The sequence below is a fragment of the Nilaparvata lugens genome, chromosome 6 (genome assembly GCF_014356525.2).
Source record: "Nilaparvata lugens isolate BPH chromosome 6, ASM1435652v1, whole genome shotgun sequence".
Lineage (NCBI taxonomy): Eukaryota > Metazoa > Arthropoda > Insecta > Hemiptera > Delphacidae > Nilaparvata > Nilaparvata lugens.
The window spans coordinates 46363176-46379465 of record NC_052509.1 but is presented as its reverse complement, the minus strand read 5'-3'; the positions used below and the strand labels follow the sequence as shown (position 1 = coordinate 46379465).

At 34.3% G+C, this 16290-nt stretch overlaps 2 protein-coding genes across 2 annotated transcripts in view; one reads left to right on the top strand and one right to left on the bottom strand.

The window, feature by feature from the left end:
• LOC111048490 (E3 ubiquitin-protein ligase MYCBP2) overlaps window positions 1-16290 on the top strand; it is a 287490-nt gene that overhangs the window by 70497 nt on the left and 200703 nt on the right.
• LOC111048495 overlaps window positions 1-16290 on the bottom strand; it is a 49454-nt gene that overhangs the window by 5361 nt on the left and 27803 nt on the right. Inside the window, exon 2 of the mRNA XM_039430923.1 lies at window positions 9707-9864. Coding sequence (XP_039286857.1) covers window positions 9707-9856 — 150 coding nt within the window. The 5' untranslated portion in view covers window positions 9857-9864. The remainder of the gene's footprint in view (window positions 1-9706; window positions 9865-16290) is intronic.

The following is a 16290-nucleotide window of genomic DNA, read 5'->3' as shown; positions in this document are numbered from 1 at the left end:
CTAAAAATAAATCATTACGAACAGGCGCTTCAAGTGAATGGATATTACAAGGAATGTCGGTTCCCAGAATGAAAATACATCTATTCAGATTTAATGTTATCTTCCGTATTTCATGAGTATAATCCATTGAGAAATTTCTGTAATTTTTTCAATAGCCAATAGTAATTTCTATTAAGGCTGCGATATCACATTGTGATCTCAGTTTGTCTAATGTGTGTTGAAAATAAATTAAAAGAATCAAGGTAAATAATTATTATAAGTCTCAAAGTATGAATATAACTTTTTTATTTGTAGCTTCTTCTCCATGTATCTTATTTTTGTTAGTTATAAGTGATGAACTATGTAGAAAAATAATATAATCCTCTCTCTCTTGCCTATACAGTATTTGTATTCCTTCAAAATGTTTTATTTGTATATTGTATTGTGTAATGGCATTTTCTTATACTTATATCTCTATATGTAAATTTAAAAATTTGTATTACTATTAAAAATGATTAAAGGCCTTATTTCTATTGAAGTTATTTGTTATTTTCATTTTACTAATTTTTATTTCATTTCATTACTTTAGCAGTGAAGTTTGTCAAATTGGGTATCATAACATAGAAATAACAGGTTGTTGAAGACGACTTCTATATAAATGTTCAATGATCGTTGTTCACAAGCAATATAAAATGAAGAATCATATTTTGTTCTGAACAATTTGCTGCAATGCAAGTCTGATTCTGGGAAGTGTGCGAATATTGGAGAAGTTTGTCGCAAATTATTATGCAATCTTTCCCATCTTCCTAGCAAACTTTCCGTACAAACTCTGAAAATGGTAAACTCTCTTCAACTGGAGACTTGTGCGAAGTTGATAGCTCAGGAATTCATTTGAATAATTATTATCTTAAAAACTAAGGAAATACTTGATATCTTTACTGAATGCCTATACAATATTGGAAGTATGGACGATTTTTCCAACAAGAAAGGGTTGACAGTGAATACGAATAGGAAAAGTTCTACCTAATTTGTTTGCAAGTTTTGTCATGCTGCCCATACAAACTCGGACTTCGTATGCCAACCATACTGTAATATCAACTTTTATCAACACGAACGATTTATATTCACAGTGGTAGGCTTAAATTTTGAAAGATGATGTATGGTAACATTATAGGCTACACTAGTGCAATATTATTGTGTTTCTCAAAACTTTGAAGAAATTTTATCATTTAGGATTATTCTCTCAAATATACTATTTTTCAATCTAGCTAAATCTTCTCATCATAACCGGAATCAATTATTGATTTCACAGGAAAGTCTAATTTGATTTTCTATAGTGTTCTAGAAAAAATATTATTGATCTGTATTTTAATGGAGCCTACTGTGTTTTATAATTTCTAGAACCGAAAGTGTCACAGTCTGGGGTCAAAATATTTTGAATATTTGAATTGTTGAAGAAATAATTATTCTTTATAATGTTCTCCATTTTGATAAGAACATACTCATGCCTTTAATATTACTTGATTAAAGTCTTGATTCTCTATTTCTCTCTTACAACCTGATTCATGACCTGTGTTTATGTTCCTCTCAATTTTCTCTGTTTTCTTCTACTTCACATCTATTTTTCCTTATTTCTACATTCCCTTACCTTTCTTCCTAATAGAATTCTACCTTATATACCTTTATATACGTACCTTTTTATACCTTGTATACCTTTCTTCCTAATATAACATTTCTATTACCAAATATAATTCCCATTCATGTTTTTTCCTCTATTAAAAATTTGCTATTTGCTAATACCTAATAGTTTTTTACTTATTTTTTCCCTATTTCGCCAAGTTCTTCCGCTCAGGTGAATGCTTGCTTGAGCTATCTCTCTCAAGTGAGTCTATCAAGGAGACGTAGGAACAAGCTATAAATTTGGAGCGATCTAATGTTATTAGTGCTTGAGCACTGCAAACGGGGAAGATACGCTTTTATGGAGCTGTACAACACAGAAAATGTCAACAGCGCGCCGAAATTCGTGCCGGTGAAAACAATCTGGCTTCTGGCAGAAAGTAAACAAGTGCCATTGTAGACAATACATATGAACTGGAGCCAGAAATCCTCTCTTCATTTCGCTCGAATCATTTTTGCTGTGTGTCTTTTCCAGTTCAGTTGTGGGTGAGTGTGTGGCTGTGTGCGAGTGTCGGAGTAAACAAAATATGAAAAGTCGATAGAAACAAAAACAATTGCTTCTAGTCGTCGATCCATCCAGATAGCAACGACCTTTCCATTTCCTATTTCCCCATTCCAGTCTACGCTCCAGACAGCGGAAATATTCATCACTTAATTTCTGCAACAGCTCGAGCGACCATCGTATTTGATTGGCTTGTGCATTTTTCCTTTCAGCGCTACTCGCTGTAATCCAATCAAGTAGAACTCATTTCTTTATTGGTTGGTATTGGATACTGCAATATTTTTTCCATTCAGTTTGAAACAGAGTTTCATGAGCTACTTCAACAAGTAAACTGATTCCAATTTACGTGCAGGCTTTCCCATTTCCAATATCATCTGAAATATCAAAACGGCCTACAGATGTAGTTTAAATATGCACTTTTCCTTATAGTATGGAAATAATTTTTCCCACTTGTAAATGGCTATAAAAAATCAAAACATGTTGTGGTGAGTAAATGAAAATTTTTGAAGGGTACTTGTGGATTTTTATCTCATTCTTGAGATATTATACTTTATACAATCTTCTCAACAGAAAAGTTCCAACAATTGAAAAGCTATTGAAGCTATTCTCTAAAGCATTCTCTAATCCGAATGGAATTAAACTGTCAGTGATAAATATAACTTACCCTAGTTTTTTACTCAACCTTAGACCTAATGTCATTTGGGGTTTCCTCATTCTAATATTTATTGGAAAATTACATTACCAAAGATAACATTAAACATTAACATTAATAGAAGTTGCGATGTTATTACTGTCATAGAAAGTGTAAATTTAGAAGATTTATTGAGAGTTAGGCGGGATGCACACAGGAGAAACGCGATTCGTGAAAAAAGTTTAAGGAAACGTGCAACGAAAGTTGCCCGCAATCGACTGATAAGATTAATCAGGGAACGTTTCTTTTGTATGCATGCGCGAGTGAAACGGATTGCATGAAACAAGTTTCATGGAAGAGGGCTTCACGAAATGCGTTTCTCCGGTGTGCATCCCGCCTTTGAATGTTGGTGCCCATGAATCTTGCCCATGAATGTTGGTGCAAGGCTCCAACGTTCATATATTGATATAAATAGGCTATTGCATCAGTGTTTACTGAAATTCATCATTCCTGAACTCTTTGCAACCTCTTCAAGGAAAAAAAACAATTTTCAACAATGGTAACACTATATTACCATTCTTGAAGATGACTAATATCAATTGAATTGGATCTCACAAATTCACCATTATTTCTGCTGCACACTAAACTGAAGATCAATCAAAATATCAAGTTAGTCGGTTCTACTTTTTCAAGAAATAGAACAAAGTACAATAATTGCTGCAGTAAAGATAGATTAATATTGCAGGTGAGGAAGAAGAGTAATGTTTCCTCTTGAGTCAAAGTATAATTGTTATGAGTTCTGAAGCTTGCAAGTTGAAGCTCCAATCAGTTCCTAAGATTGTACAAACTTTACCTGAGACAGGAAACTTGTGCCATATAAATTACTTCTAGGCAAAGGCACGTGGCTTCTATAGAATCGCGAGTTGTCTACTGCTTCGAGTATTTCCAAATGAAGAATGAAGCTAATTTAAAATATTCCACTTGAGATGACCTGTAGCTCTATTAGCATTCATCGTGCAGAACAGAGACAGTAGAGCCGCACTTGTGAGCCCCTAATAAATTATATCTAGCTGCAAATATTTAAAATGGAAATTTTTCTCTCTGGACAGAATGAGAGAAAGAGAACACAAACTCTCCAGCATGTAATCATACTCCCAAACAATTTCAAAGGCTTTACTTTCTGGCAATTTCTAATCTTCTCTCAAACTCTACAGAGGCAACATTATTTTTTCTCTGTTTTTGTTCTCGTGCAGAAACATTGCATTTCTTTATCCTGCTTTCTTTCCTCTGTTATTCCTTTTGCTACATTTACATAATACAGTCTATCAAGCTACAAATATGGAGGCAATGTATTTTTATCCAAAACCACTTGGCTTTTTTATTGCTACTACACATCCTTTATTCTACGCCCTACAACAATGGCTTCATAATCTTTCTATATATACATGTGAAGCTAAACAATTTTCAAATATAATTTATTCATAGTTTTTGGTACAAAGAACACCACAATATCTCTATAATATTGTCACGTTATTCTTTATATAAAAATAACGATTAGCCTCCTGCTTGGCATCAGTCGGTAAAGCATGAGATTTAATACAATTAGGTCGTGGTTTTCTAATAGTATTCAGTCTTAAACAATCTTGATAGGCCTAGATATAGGCTTCTCCAATAACTCTTGTAATTCAATAATAATAAATATATATATATAAATGATACTTATACTATAGAGATGAGGAATATAAAATAAATTGCACACCATGAAAATTTTACACATATATTACATAAATAATGCAAAGATCAGTCGAGGCAAAAAATATATATAGAGCGATATAAAATATAATATAAAAAATAGAACAATATTTGAAATCAATAAAAATATCACAGGCTAAACTTTATATTCTAGATTTGTGGCACGAATCATTACCATGTGCCTTTATCTTGAAATCATATGCATTCTTTGGCATGTAGCTGTGACATGTACTTGCTAATACTTGTCGGCTTGGATAATTCAATCAAAAATATGTGCTCTAAGATCAGCTTGATAAATTAGCCACTAATAATCCAAATATATCTATATATTAAAATCTCTAGTATTTAGTAGATTTACTTGTATCGAATATATATTTTCATCTCAGGGTGCAAGATTCGGCACCTGACGGAATAGGTAGAGCCATTCATCTAGTGAATTAGAACTATGATAAATTATCGCAAATTGTATTGCAAAAATTGAATATTGATGCATATGTTTGATAGCCTAGATTTCGTACTTCTTTGATTAAATAGAAATTTCTAAAATATTGATCTATATATTTTTCTTTCAATTAAATACCTTTAATACTAATTTTTACTTGCGCAAGTATTACTCTTATTAATTTCTTAATTTATAATAACCCTTTCGGCGAGCTAGCTTTGATCATCAGATTATTTCGAAGCACTAGGGCGCCCATCACTAAATTCAAATTTAAATCACTCACGTGTCGAAAATCTTCTTGTAAGCCGCCGATATCGATCCAACTCCATGTGGTCCGGGAATATGGTAGCCGGAATCGTCTCCTCCAAGGGGTTATAAATTTAATAAAAATGAAAAATGACTTCTGCTTCACAATAGCATCACGAAGTCTTTTAAGAAATTTAATAATTTACTTTAACTTTAAATTTTTACAAAATTATTAATAAGGTACTTCGCTCTAAAATATTTGGGGTCCTCTTATGGTGGCATCTGGCTGGCGAGTGCTGGTTCTTCCTTTTCAAGTTTTACAGATCCTCTTTCCGACTTTCAAATTAGCATAAAATTTAAATATCCCAATCCTCCGCCATTAAATTCAAATAGATCTTACAAAAAATGCCAGAATATTGCTTAGATTATATGATTAATAATTTCTTTGCATTCGATCCATATTGATAACATAGATTACACAAATTTTTACACAAAATCTAGTACATTTCTATAAATATATATAAATATTTTTGAATTGGTCTACAGTTGCCGCCTATTAACTGCCGTTTTACTATTGGTGCATGCAAATTTTATTCGGTATTCATGCGCCTGGTAACTCTTATTTCCTGAATACATTAAATTATTTTTATTTGGTTTTTTATTTACGCTCTTTGCATGCTAGTTAATATTCTATACATTAATATTAATTCCATGCTACCTAATAATTAGCCACGTGGATGGGTGTTTTTTCACATTGCACACCATCCGAATGCAATAAAGCTCTGCCAAGGGGTTTTGGTCAGATTCTACGTTCTTCGGTTTGATCGATCTCTAGGTCACCGATCCGTGAATACATCTACATAACCTCAATCTTCAAATATTTATATAATAATCTATTTATGAGCAATAAACTTCCTTCAAATCCTTTTTAGGTTCTTGTACCATTTAGCCAGAACAAGCTGATGCTATCTTATCTTGATTATTATCTGCTTGGCGATATTAGCCAATTACTTTATTTTTAGACCTATTATTATTTCTGTTAGGGCTTTTTATCTACCCAGATTTAAATATGTTACAATATTAACGAATACAATTTACCTCAAAGTTATCAGGTATCTCAATATAAGAACTCTAATATTTTTATTCCTACTACATTTCTAATCTAATAAGCTACAATAATTAATGGTGTGGACGATATGTAATATAATCTATATTATGATTATTTTTATTCTTCACTCTCTTTCTAATTTCTTACACTTGACATACGTCTAATTCTTGAAAATATACTAAAAACAAGATCTCCGACGATCCGAAATACGAATTTTAGAAGGTAGTCAACTTTGAAATTAGGATGAGTTCTAAACTTAAGTTTGGAAACAACTTCAACCGATATTCAAATCCTGAACAATTTGATGAAAAATGAAGCATGTTTCATGGATGTTTGCGAACTGATGTTAGGTCTATAACTCTCTAAAAGGCTCCTACATAATATAATCCCTCATGTATTTGAACGTTTTCTCCTACATTAAAAGTAAAGCATCGAAGTCTCGAAATCATTGATGAAAGGATTTGAAGCTTTGATCAGTCGAATGAAAAGTTTTCAATGCGACTGAACGAGGATTCTATTATTTAGTACAAAGTTTTCTCCACTGACTATGATTAGACGTTCCTTTCAATTCTAATTTCTCCATGTAAGTTTTTCATTTCCATTTGGGAAGGAAACGAAGAATGAACTTGTCCATAATAGTAATTGAAGTTCTACAAATGTTAACTCTTTCAGATTCTTTTGTCTCTCATTCAATTTTTCATCACTTCAGATAGCTATAAAAACGTGGAAATCGATAAATTTTTATGAAAAACACGATAGCTTACTAATTTGGCTCTCCAATTGTTAGCCCCATTCATAATTATTTTGTCATTCAATGCGAACTGAACTTTAGTGAATGAAGCGATCAATCATAAATTATTCATATCTCTCCAATTTCTAAATTGAGCCTCATATCACAAATCAGTTGAACTGATTCCATATATCATCGTTGTAAATGTTAATTTAATTATCAACAAATTCGCTTTCTGTTGAATTTTAGCAGAAGTCTCAATGCCGTCGTGATTAAATTTTAACTGGTATTCCCAAGCGTGCAAAATAGCAATTACTGAGATCCCTCGTTTGGTCGATTCGTTTATAATTCTATTGGAGCTTCGCATTTTAATGATATGGGGGTGGCGCAGGGAATGATGAAACAACAAAGTGTGTACGAGAATTCGTTGTTCTATTTAGACATTGGATTTCAATTGGTTTAATTTTGGTGCATTATGTTGTTCTATGCCATATGTTGCAATGGGAATATGATAGAATAGAAATCAGTGAAAGACATTGTCTTGGGAACATATTGAGATCATTCCAGTTACAAATTTATCATTGCTTTATATTTGGGATTCTCTATGTTGTTGAGTTGATATTCATTGTCGTATCAATTGGAGTCATTGGACTTGGGCTACTGAGACCAAGAATTCAATCACCCACAATATGATCTCAAGACATGCTTTTTCTATATCAAATGATACTATTTTGATGGTACCAACATTTCCTGGATATTCTTCTTATTCCAAAAAGTTTTGAATTTCTAAGTCAACGGTATCTGTTCTTTAATATTATTTAGTTTGTTACCGGTACTTTCCTTGAGGAAACTACTTCCTTTTTTGTTCAAATCTCTACTTTTCTTTTCATTTTGGAGCTTAATCACTTTAGGTCTTTTTCCAAATTTACCAATATGATTGACTCTTAGTTCAAATATATATATATATATATATATATATATATATATATATATATATATATATAATATATATATATATATATATATTTCTTTTAATCATTAAGCATCAATAAAAATATAATTAATCAAATAGATTTGTTGGAACAATAAACTGCTCGTCTTGATAGAGCAATCAATGTTCGCTCTCTATTGACTTGAATTTGGAGTTCCAAAACCAAATAATATAATTTTGAAGAAAATATTAAAGTTGAATATGTATTTCATTCGAGCATGATTAGTTTTAATCTGAATTCATTTTATTTCATTATACTCTGACTTGCTATCACAGCTAATTTTATTTCAGAATAAATCAATTGAATTTAAGATTTGGGACAATATGTGACAATATTAAAGGACGAGAATCAGATAATAGTAGCCAGGCATAGATAGTAGGAATGCTGACTGAGCACTAAATTGGCGTGATAGCGACTGGACATGAAATCGTAATCGTTTCACGGACCATTGAGCACGCCGTTTGGGTGAATTGGTCGCTGGACCGTTGTCCCGTGTTGCAGCACGGGCTCGGACACTCCCGTCAAATCTTATCTTTTCGCATGCCTTAACAATATCACATCAAACGCTTCCCTTGTTGGGGCACTGGAAGGTACCTATAGTAGGGCCAAACGCAATCAATTTCTAAGTGTCATGAGCAAGTTATAGCTGGGGATATTGGTTTGTACTTCTGGAGTGGGGTTTTGAAAGGAGAGGAACGAGTGAACAATTAATTTCAAAACGATTTGTTGGATAGAACTGTAGATTGGGCTTCATGAGTGAGTTTTGGAACCCGTCTAGAAAGGGTGAAGCACTTGATTAACAATGAAAAACAAGCAGAATATGAAAATGAACAATTTCTTGAAAATAGAAGCTATATTGAGGAAAACTACAATATTTTAACAATGTGTGTTCAATTTCTTTCTAATTTCTCATCTTTCTCCAAGAAACATATTTAGGATCAAGGACATACTCATCATGTTGAGAAAATGTTGACAAAGTGATATCATGATAATTATCATGAATATGGCAAAAATGAAGAAGAAATGGAAGAATGGTACAACATAAGAGAACAAGATCAAAGAGTCAATACTTTAATATTTACTCATTTTTTTCATTTTATTTAATGACAAAAATACTAAGTGAAAGAAAAAATATTGAAAATAAATGTCTGCAAATTTCAAAATCGACTGCTAATTCTTTATTACTAATTGTTTAATTGCTAACAGGAAATACGCCAAATAAATATGCCTTTATTAATAGTCGGAGCCTACAAATGTAGCTCACGCATATTAGCATAGCCACCTCTATTAGAGGTGGCTATGATATTAGATAAGACAAACGCCATGTTCTCAGTTCTCAAATTAGAATTGTCGCTAACTGACAGTTATAAGCTTAAAAAAATTATGACATTTCAATAAATGAATAAAGTTATTCACTTGTAATACGGTATTACAAGTATAGGCCTAACATAACACGTATATGATATAACACGTATTATGAACTCACTCTCTGAGTCTCTGAACCTGTTGTTGCAACCATCTCTCATCATCATACCTATTACCATCTACGTTTAATTCTGGGCAACATCCTTAGCAAGAAAGACACACTCTTTTCTGTTGAAATTATTTTATTTAGCTATAATAAACTAGAGAATAGCTTTTGGTTACCTTGATTTGAGAGCGTCGACAATCGCAGTGCACATGTCCGGCGCCTGCGCACGAGCATGCTTCCAGATCGCACACTGATGATGATGATGATGATGATGCTGCCGAAGCTACCACCAGGGCCAGCAGACCCCAGCATGCACTCACTTGCATCCTACATCCTGCAACCACAAAATCAACGTTTTTAAATTTATAAAAATTCACATGCTTCGAATTTTTAATTAAATTTGATATCTAAATTATTTAAATTATTATAGAGCAGGGGTTGTTGATGATTTTTTGCCAAGTTAATTTTGTTTTTATAATAGCAGGGAAAAGGTACTCTCAGTGCTATCAACTGTCAGACATTCTGTAGAGTTTCTCAACTGCAATTATTATTGACAGCAGATGATAGGAAGACTGCGGAGTCAGAACAACTTCAAGGGTATCCTTTCCGTGTGTAAACCCAGCGACGTACGTAATACAATATTCCAAATCGGGAATCAACTCGATACCCTTTACTTGACTTACTTATTGATTTGTTATTTTCTTCGAATAGCTCGTTTGAGAGAGCACGTCTAATCAATATTTTGGATCAATATTATGCTATGTTCCGCTGCTCCATACGCCTCCGAGCCCACATCAATTTCATTCTTTCCGATCTTTCCTTTCTAAGTTGTTCGATCTTGGGGGATTCACGTTAATTAGTATGTTGAAGTAATTTATTTACTCTGTTTATCAGTTTTTAATGTGCAATTGTATTATTGCTGAATCTAATAGCTTCTTTTTACCGTCGTTTGATTGCGACGGAATCTGAGCACAAAATTTGAGAGTTTTGTCAACATGCAGGCTAGCTCTTGAGGACTTGTTGATAGGATTTTGTCGATTGAAATTGATGGGCTTGCTTCTGATATTTACTCTGTGGTAGGTCTATCAACAAGACATGGTAAGTTCTGAAACAAAATTCCTGAAACGTGCCCGATAGCTGTTTCAATTATTATTGTACACAGCTGCGTTACTTACCATGCACTGACAAAAATTGCCGTTATATCCTAAATTTTTGTTTTATGAATCTTGTGTGCTATTATTACTTAAAATTGGAGAAATACTTAAAATTTTACTCATTGACACGATCACAATCAGTAGTCTTGTGAATACTACGTTAAATACTGTATTGAGATTAAGGGACATAAAATCTTACATTTTACACGAATTTCCAATATTTTATCAACTAATTTAGATATTTATTATTTGATGTACGCGATTAGAAATAAAAAACTTTTCCGTTCCTTCAAAATAATATTTAAAACATCTCAACCTATTACCCACACACAAGCAGGAGCTTATCTGAGTATCCTCCAGGAAACCCCCTTGGAGTTAATAGTAAATTTTGAGAAAAGGTTTCTCATCATTGCTCAGATTGAGGTATGAGCGCCAAGCTATTATCGGTTGACCCGTTGACGGTGTCAGTTTGAGGCCCGTTTTGCTGAAAGTGACAGTTATGAGATGTAAAATCACTTAATTATTGCTCGGAACCTATAATTTTTAATATTATTTCTCTCATTAGAACTCACGACCTTCAATTCATCCTCACACTAAAAGATTGGTTACGCAATTTGTGATAACCGAGGTGTTGTCACTAGATGTGGATAGAATCCAACTGAAGTTTCCATCACCTTGAAACTTAGGCACTACGGTAAACCATAAAGCTGCTTACAACCCAAAGTGCTGGCAGCTGGGTCACCATTGTGATTGCACCTCACAATTATTCAAGTCTCTCATCTGGTTTGTCTCAACTTCACACTTCATTCATTAGGCTTTCGGTGATTAATTGTTTACACTGTGGAGGTTCATGTGAAGGCATTTCAACAGCTCAAGATAATTTAAGAGAGAGTGACGACAGAGGTGTGCAGTAACGATGAGTAATGGGGGCAGAGGGTAGGGCGGTCGCAATAAATAAGCAATTAGATAAGCCCAGATAACAGGAGTACTCTCTTTAACAGGAAAGGGTGAGAGGGCTTGTTTATGAGTGGGAGTGAGACAAAGTTTAGGTCGTCCGGTGGCGGTTTATCCGAATGTTGGTATAGTTGCAGATTAACTCGGTAGGGGGCGGTTGTGGCAAGTGCTGAAGTTGATGCAGAAGTTGGATGGTGCACCCTGTACCTGCTGCGGTTATCCGGCTATCGTCTCCACAGTGCCCGGTGTTCCGGCCTAGATTTATGGTAATTTTATACGGAATTTAATCTCCATATCCGTAAGCTTGTGTGTCTAATGCCGTCCTAATGCCATTCGATCGCGCGTTGATGGCAAACACAAAGTTGCACGGCGTCTGCGTCTGCGGTCGGATGATGTATGTCGGATGACGCCCGTGTGCAAGTGGAGCGTCGGCACATCCACACTTCCAGCAATGAATTGTTATGTATTCTGTTATAACAGTCTTCACAGTTTAAAGAGATGTACATTCAAGTAAATCAAAGTGGTCGGGTAAGAAATTTCAAAACAATTACCACGGAGTAAAGAAACTATATTGTTTCTATGCCATTACGGAGTCCTTCTTTGAGGTTAATATGCAGAAGTTGATTGTATTTATGATAATGCTTGAACCAGGGACTAGAAACAAAAGTGTTCCTTCTTATGTGCTTGGACTCATATAAACCTCATGAGAGTCTGGACTGAGTGGTTACCTCCTTTCTAGGATGCAATATGTTTTTCTATCTGACTTCATTGAGAGAGTAAATTTGTTCAACCTACTGGTAAATACAATATAGATATTTTATAACAAATAAATTTGTTTGAACTTTTTGAAATGTTAATTGGATAGTCCTTGCAAGTTGCAAGCATTGAGAGCTTGGCACTTGAGTTTGTTGTTATTCAAGTGGTCCTATGTATACCACACGATTCGTTCATATCATGAGTTGTACATTCCGTTGAGTTACGTTCGTTCGGTCGAGCTGGGAAATAAAACATGTTTATTGAATCGATAATTGAATCATTGATATGAATCAGAATTTTTTGTACTGTACTTTAATAATTCAACTTGCATTATAATTTTCTTAACCTATTTAGATCGTCTTACTCCTCTTGATAGAGTTAACTGATAAGTAGAAACTTCGTTTATTATTCAGGAGGAAGCAACCCTCTTGCAGATGGTGGTAGTTATTGGGAGGTGGAGTCGCCACCTGTAATCTAAAGGTGGTTTAGTGTACAGAAGAAGATTAAATTTGGTTTGGGGTTGAGGGTGATTGCAGAGAAAAAGTGGCTGTTAAATCTTTGTTTGCTAAAGGGGAAGCTGAAGATAGATTGTTAAATGGAAGTCAGGTTTCCCCTGACCTAGCATTTCCAAATAAATTGGACAGGTAACAAATCTTGCAAACAACTCTTCCCTTGCGTGGTTGAAAATTTTTGCTGAGATTTGTGCATTCTTACACCTTCCCAACATGCCGGAAATAACTCTGACTTAGACAAGGGGGAATGGAGAGTCGGAAACGTACTTTAAAAATAAATCAGGGATTGATTCTCAAATTCTTTCTGTTGCCATATATTTCACTCAAATCATTCCTGTTAGCTTGAAAGAATGTCGCATCGATTCTCATGAAATACTTGGGAATACTAGGAAATATTACTGTTCCACATTGATTTTAAGTGATTTAAGAGTTTCGAATAAATTGATTATCTATTTAATCCTGTGTTACTACAATCAAAGACAACTTGAAATATAGATGTTTTTATATCGAATGCTTTAGAGATGGTGTAATTTATAACAACTAATGAGGTGATGAGACTGATGATTGAGGAATGCTGTCTATGCCAAAATGTGTCATGTCTCAACATTCACTGAAATAATTACCACAAATTCCAATTACCCTGACATCGAACTGAGAAGCATTTCAATGTCATACTATGAAAAGGGGGAAACTGTTCATTCAGAATCCTCTGCTTTATTAGGCCACACAAATGCGTTGTATGATACTGTAACGTGAGCGTGGTTTGCTCAGTACTGTGGATTGCTTCCCAAATTCGAGCAAGTTTCAATCAGTGCTGCCAAGCATTTAATAATGTTTCGCAGTACAAATTGCATTAGAGTGGTCTGAAATTCATAGTTAGCGCGCGTATATCGTTGACTCAACCGCCTGTGAATGGCTGCAGCCGAAGATAACAAATTTAGCATCGCGTAAACAGAATCCCGCCGGCGCGCACCAAACTCCCGCCTAAAGTTTTCGCGCCAAGGCTTTCGTCAGTGCTGTCAATTTAACAAGCTAAACATCAAATTCGCGGAATATGTGCGACGAAGTTTAAGTTTTAGTTTTGCTCCCAGCCTTATTGGAAAATATCATTTGTATCGATTCAAAGTTAGAACTTGATTAAAGTCAAGTGGTACTTTAGTGACATCATAATTGAATTCATAGCAGTTAGTAATTCTGCCAGGCTGGGCTATAAATTATGTGAATTGAAGGGTGATATTATTCATCCCAGCCTTATAGTATGACTATATTGAAATGGTTGGAGGACAAAGTTTTATTCGAACACATTACAGTACATCATGTTAGTGGAAGCATAACTACGATCAACATTTCAAATGGTTGGTACTGACAAAGACTTCTTATTAAATAATAATGTATTCATCTCGTTATAGATTTATAGTTATAACCCTGCACAAATAAACTTCGTTAAACATACCCTTGAATAAACTTTGTACATTTTCACATGCAAGCGTAATGATACCCACTTTTAGTTGCTAGAGAGTATTTTGTTGGATACAGTTTTTGAATTCAATTGCGAATTGATACATAAGTTGTATTTTGAATCTTCAAATGGACTCTTCAAATATAATCAACATTTGTGTAATCCTCCGCTTTTATCGAACGGTGGAGACCGTTAAAAGGTTAATTAATGTCTCGGACTTTGAAATTAACGCACGAACTGCATTAGATATAACGAGCAGGAATCTGTTCCTGCAATCGTTTAGGAGGTTTATGGCTTTGTAACTTGTATTATAGGCGGCTAGGTTAACACGCGAAATTAAGCAAAGTTGGAACTGCATGGATTGCACGCAAACTGAGGTCATGGTGTTGGGTGGGGGGGGGGTTGGTTTGGCACAAGGCTATTAGGGCAAGTACAAAAGCAGAATGAGCTTACCTGGGCGAACTTGCAAGTTGTTCGTAACGACAGACTCTACTAGTGGATTATTACGTTTGCTGCAAAAGAAATGTATGTGCGACTGTGCGTGTGGAGCACAAAGCATCACACACTTGCACAGTTGTGGGATTTGTCATAAGTAGCGTAACATTAAGCTGTAGCGAGTTTTTGTGTTTTCTCCCATAATTTTATTCCGAGTTTTTTGTTGTTAACAAACTTTTGCACCAAGTTTTCAAATTGAATAAAGTCAGGTCATGGTCGTAAAAGTTAATTTAGAAATAAGCTTATTCGGGTGTCATTTATATTGTTTCTGGAGCCTTTTAGACTATGTTCATCCAATTTTATACATTAGACAATTTGAGAACTGGCAGAACTGAGGAATTCCTGTTCATTCATAATAATCTTGCAAGATGATCACTGAATCGCGATTTTGTCGTTTGTTATTACATCTTTACAAGGTAATAATTAACTGAAATTTGATCAAATTTTGCCTATTCGACAGTATATTGGCCATTTTGCAGAGCTTTTCTCGAGGAGAAATACTATCATTGAAGATTGGATGGCTCAATCAATCAAAATTGGAAAATTATTGTCATGCTCTTCTATTGAATTTCCACAAATTATGAAGGAATATGGATTGATTATGAATATATTTCAGAACTGTCTGGCTAGCTTGATGGCTGGACTCGTTTTCTCGAAATAGTGATCCGGAGTGATTTGATTTGATTTGGAGTGTATGCTAAAAGCATGGATATTTTGGCATTCAGACTTCCATGACCTCAGAGGAGTCCTTTTGAAAGAGTTGAGGCTTCCGTTCAAGAATATTATTATTCGTAGATTAATTTATGGAATAAGTATTTTTTCAACTCACGCAAGCAACCTTTGAAGGGTAGGACAATCTACTCTCTTGCTGATCCATCAAAAAGTTTCATCTCCCCAACAAGAAGCAGAGATGTGGAATTCTCTAGAAGTAAGTTGAAACTAAAGATGAACTTTGTATGAGTGTTGGCCTGAATCTACTAGCTTTGATGAGTTTCTCCGGCAAGATTTTGCGAAACTAGAAACAGTACCGTACGCTGGTTTAGGTGTGAACATTTCACAGATCCGAGAGAAGTTGGCTACTGCGAGGAAATGTTTCGTTCTAAATGCTAATTAAAATAGTAAGTCTTTGGGATCTTCTTCAGTATTTTTTCGGCGGATATAAATGAAAGAACCTGGCAAGTCCAATCTAAATTGAACCATGATATAAAACCATTCTGAAGTACATTGAAGAAATACTCTGTGAATCATATCGTTAGCGGAAAGTAACTCAATTTGTTGAGACATTGAAATTGAATTTTGAAATATTATAATTCAATTTCAAAAAATAAATATATCCGGTGAAATTTTGCAGTCTACTTTACTCACTCTAGTATTATTCCTCGTAGTCAGAAAACTATATAGGCTTTATACTCTATAGCTATAGTGTAATG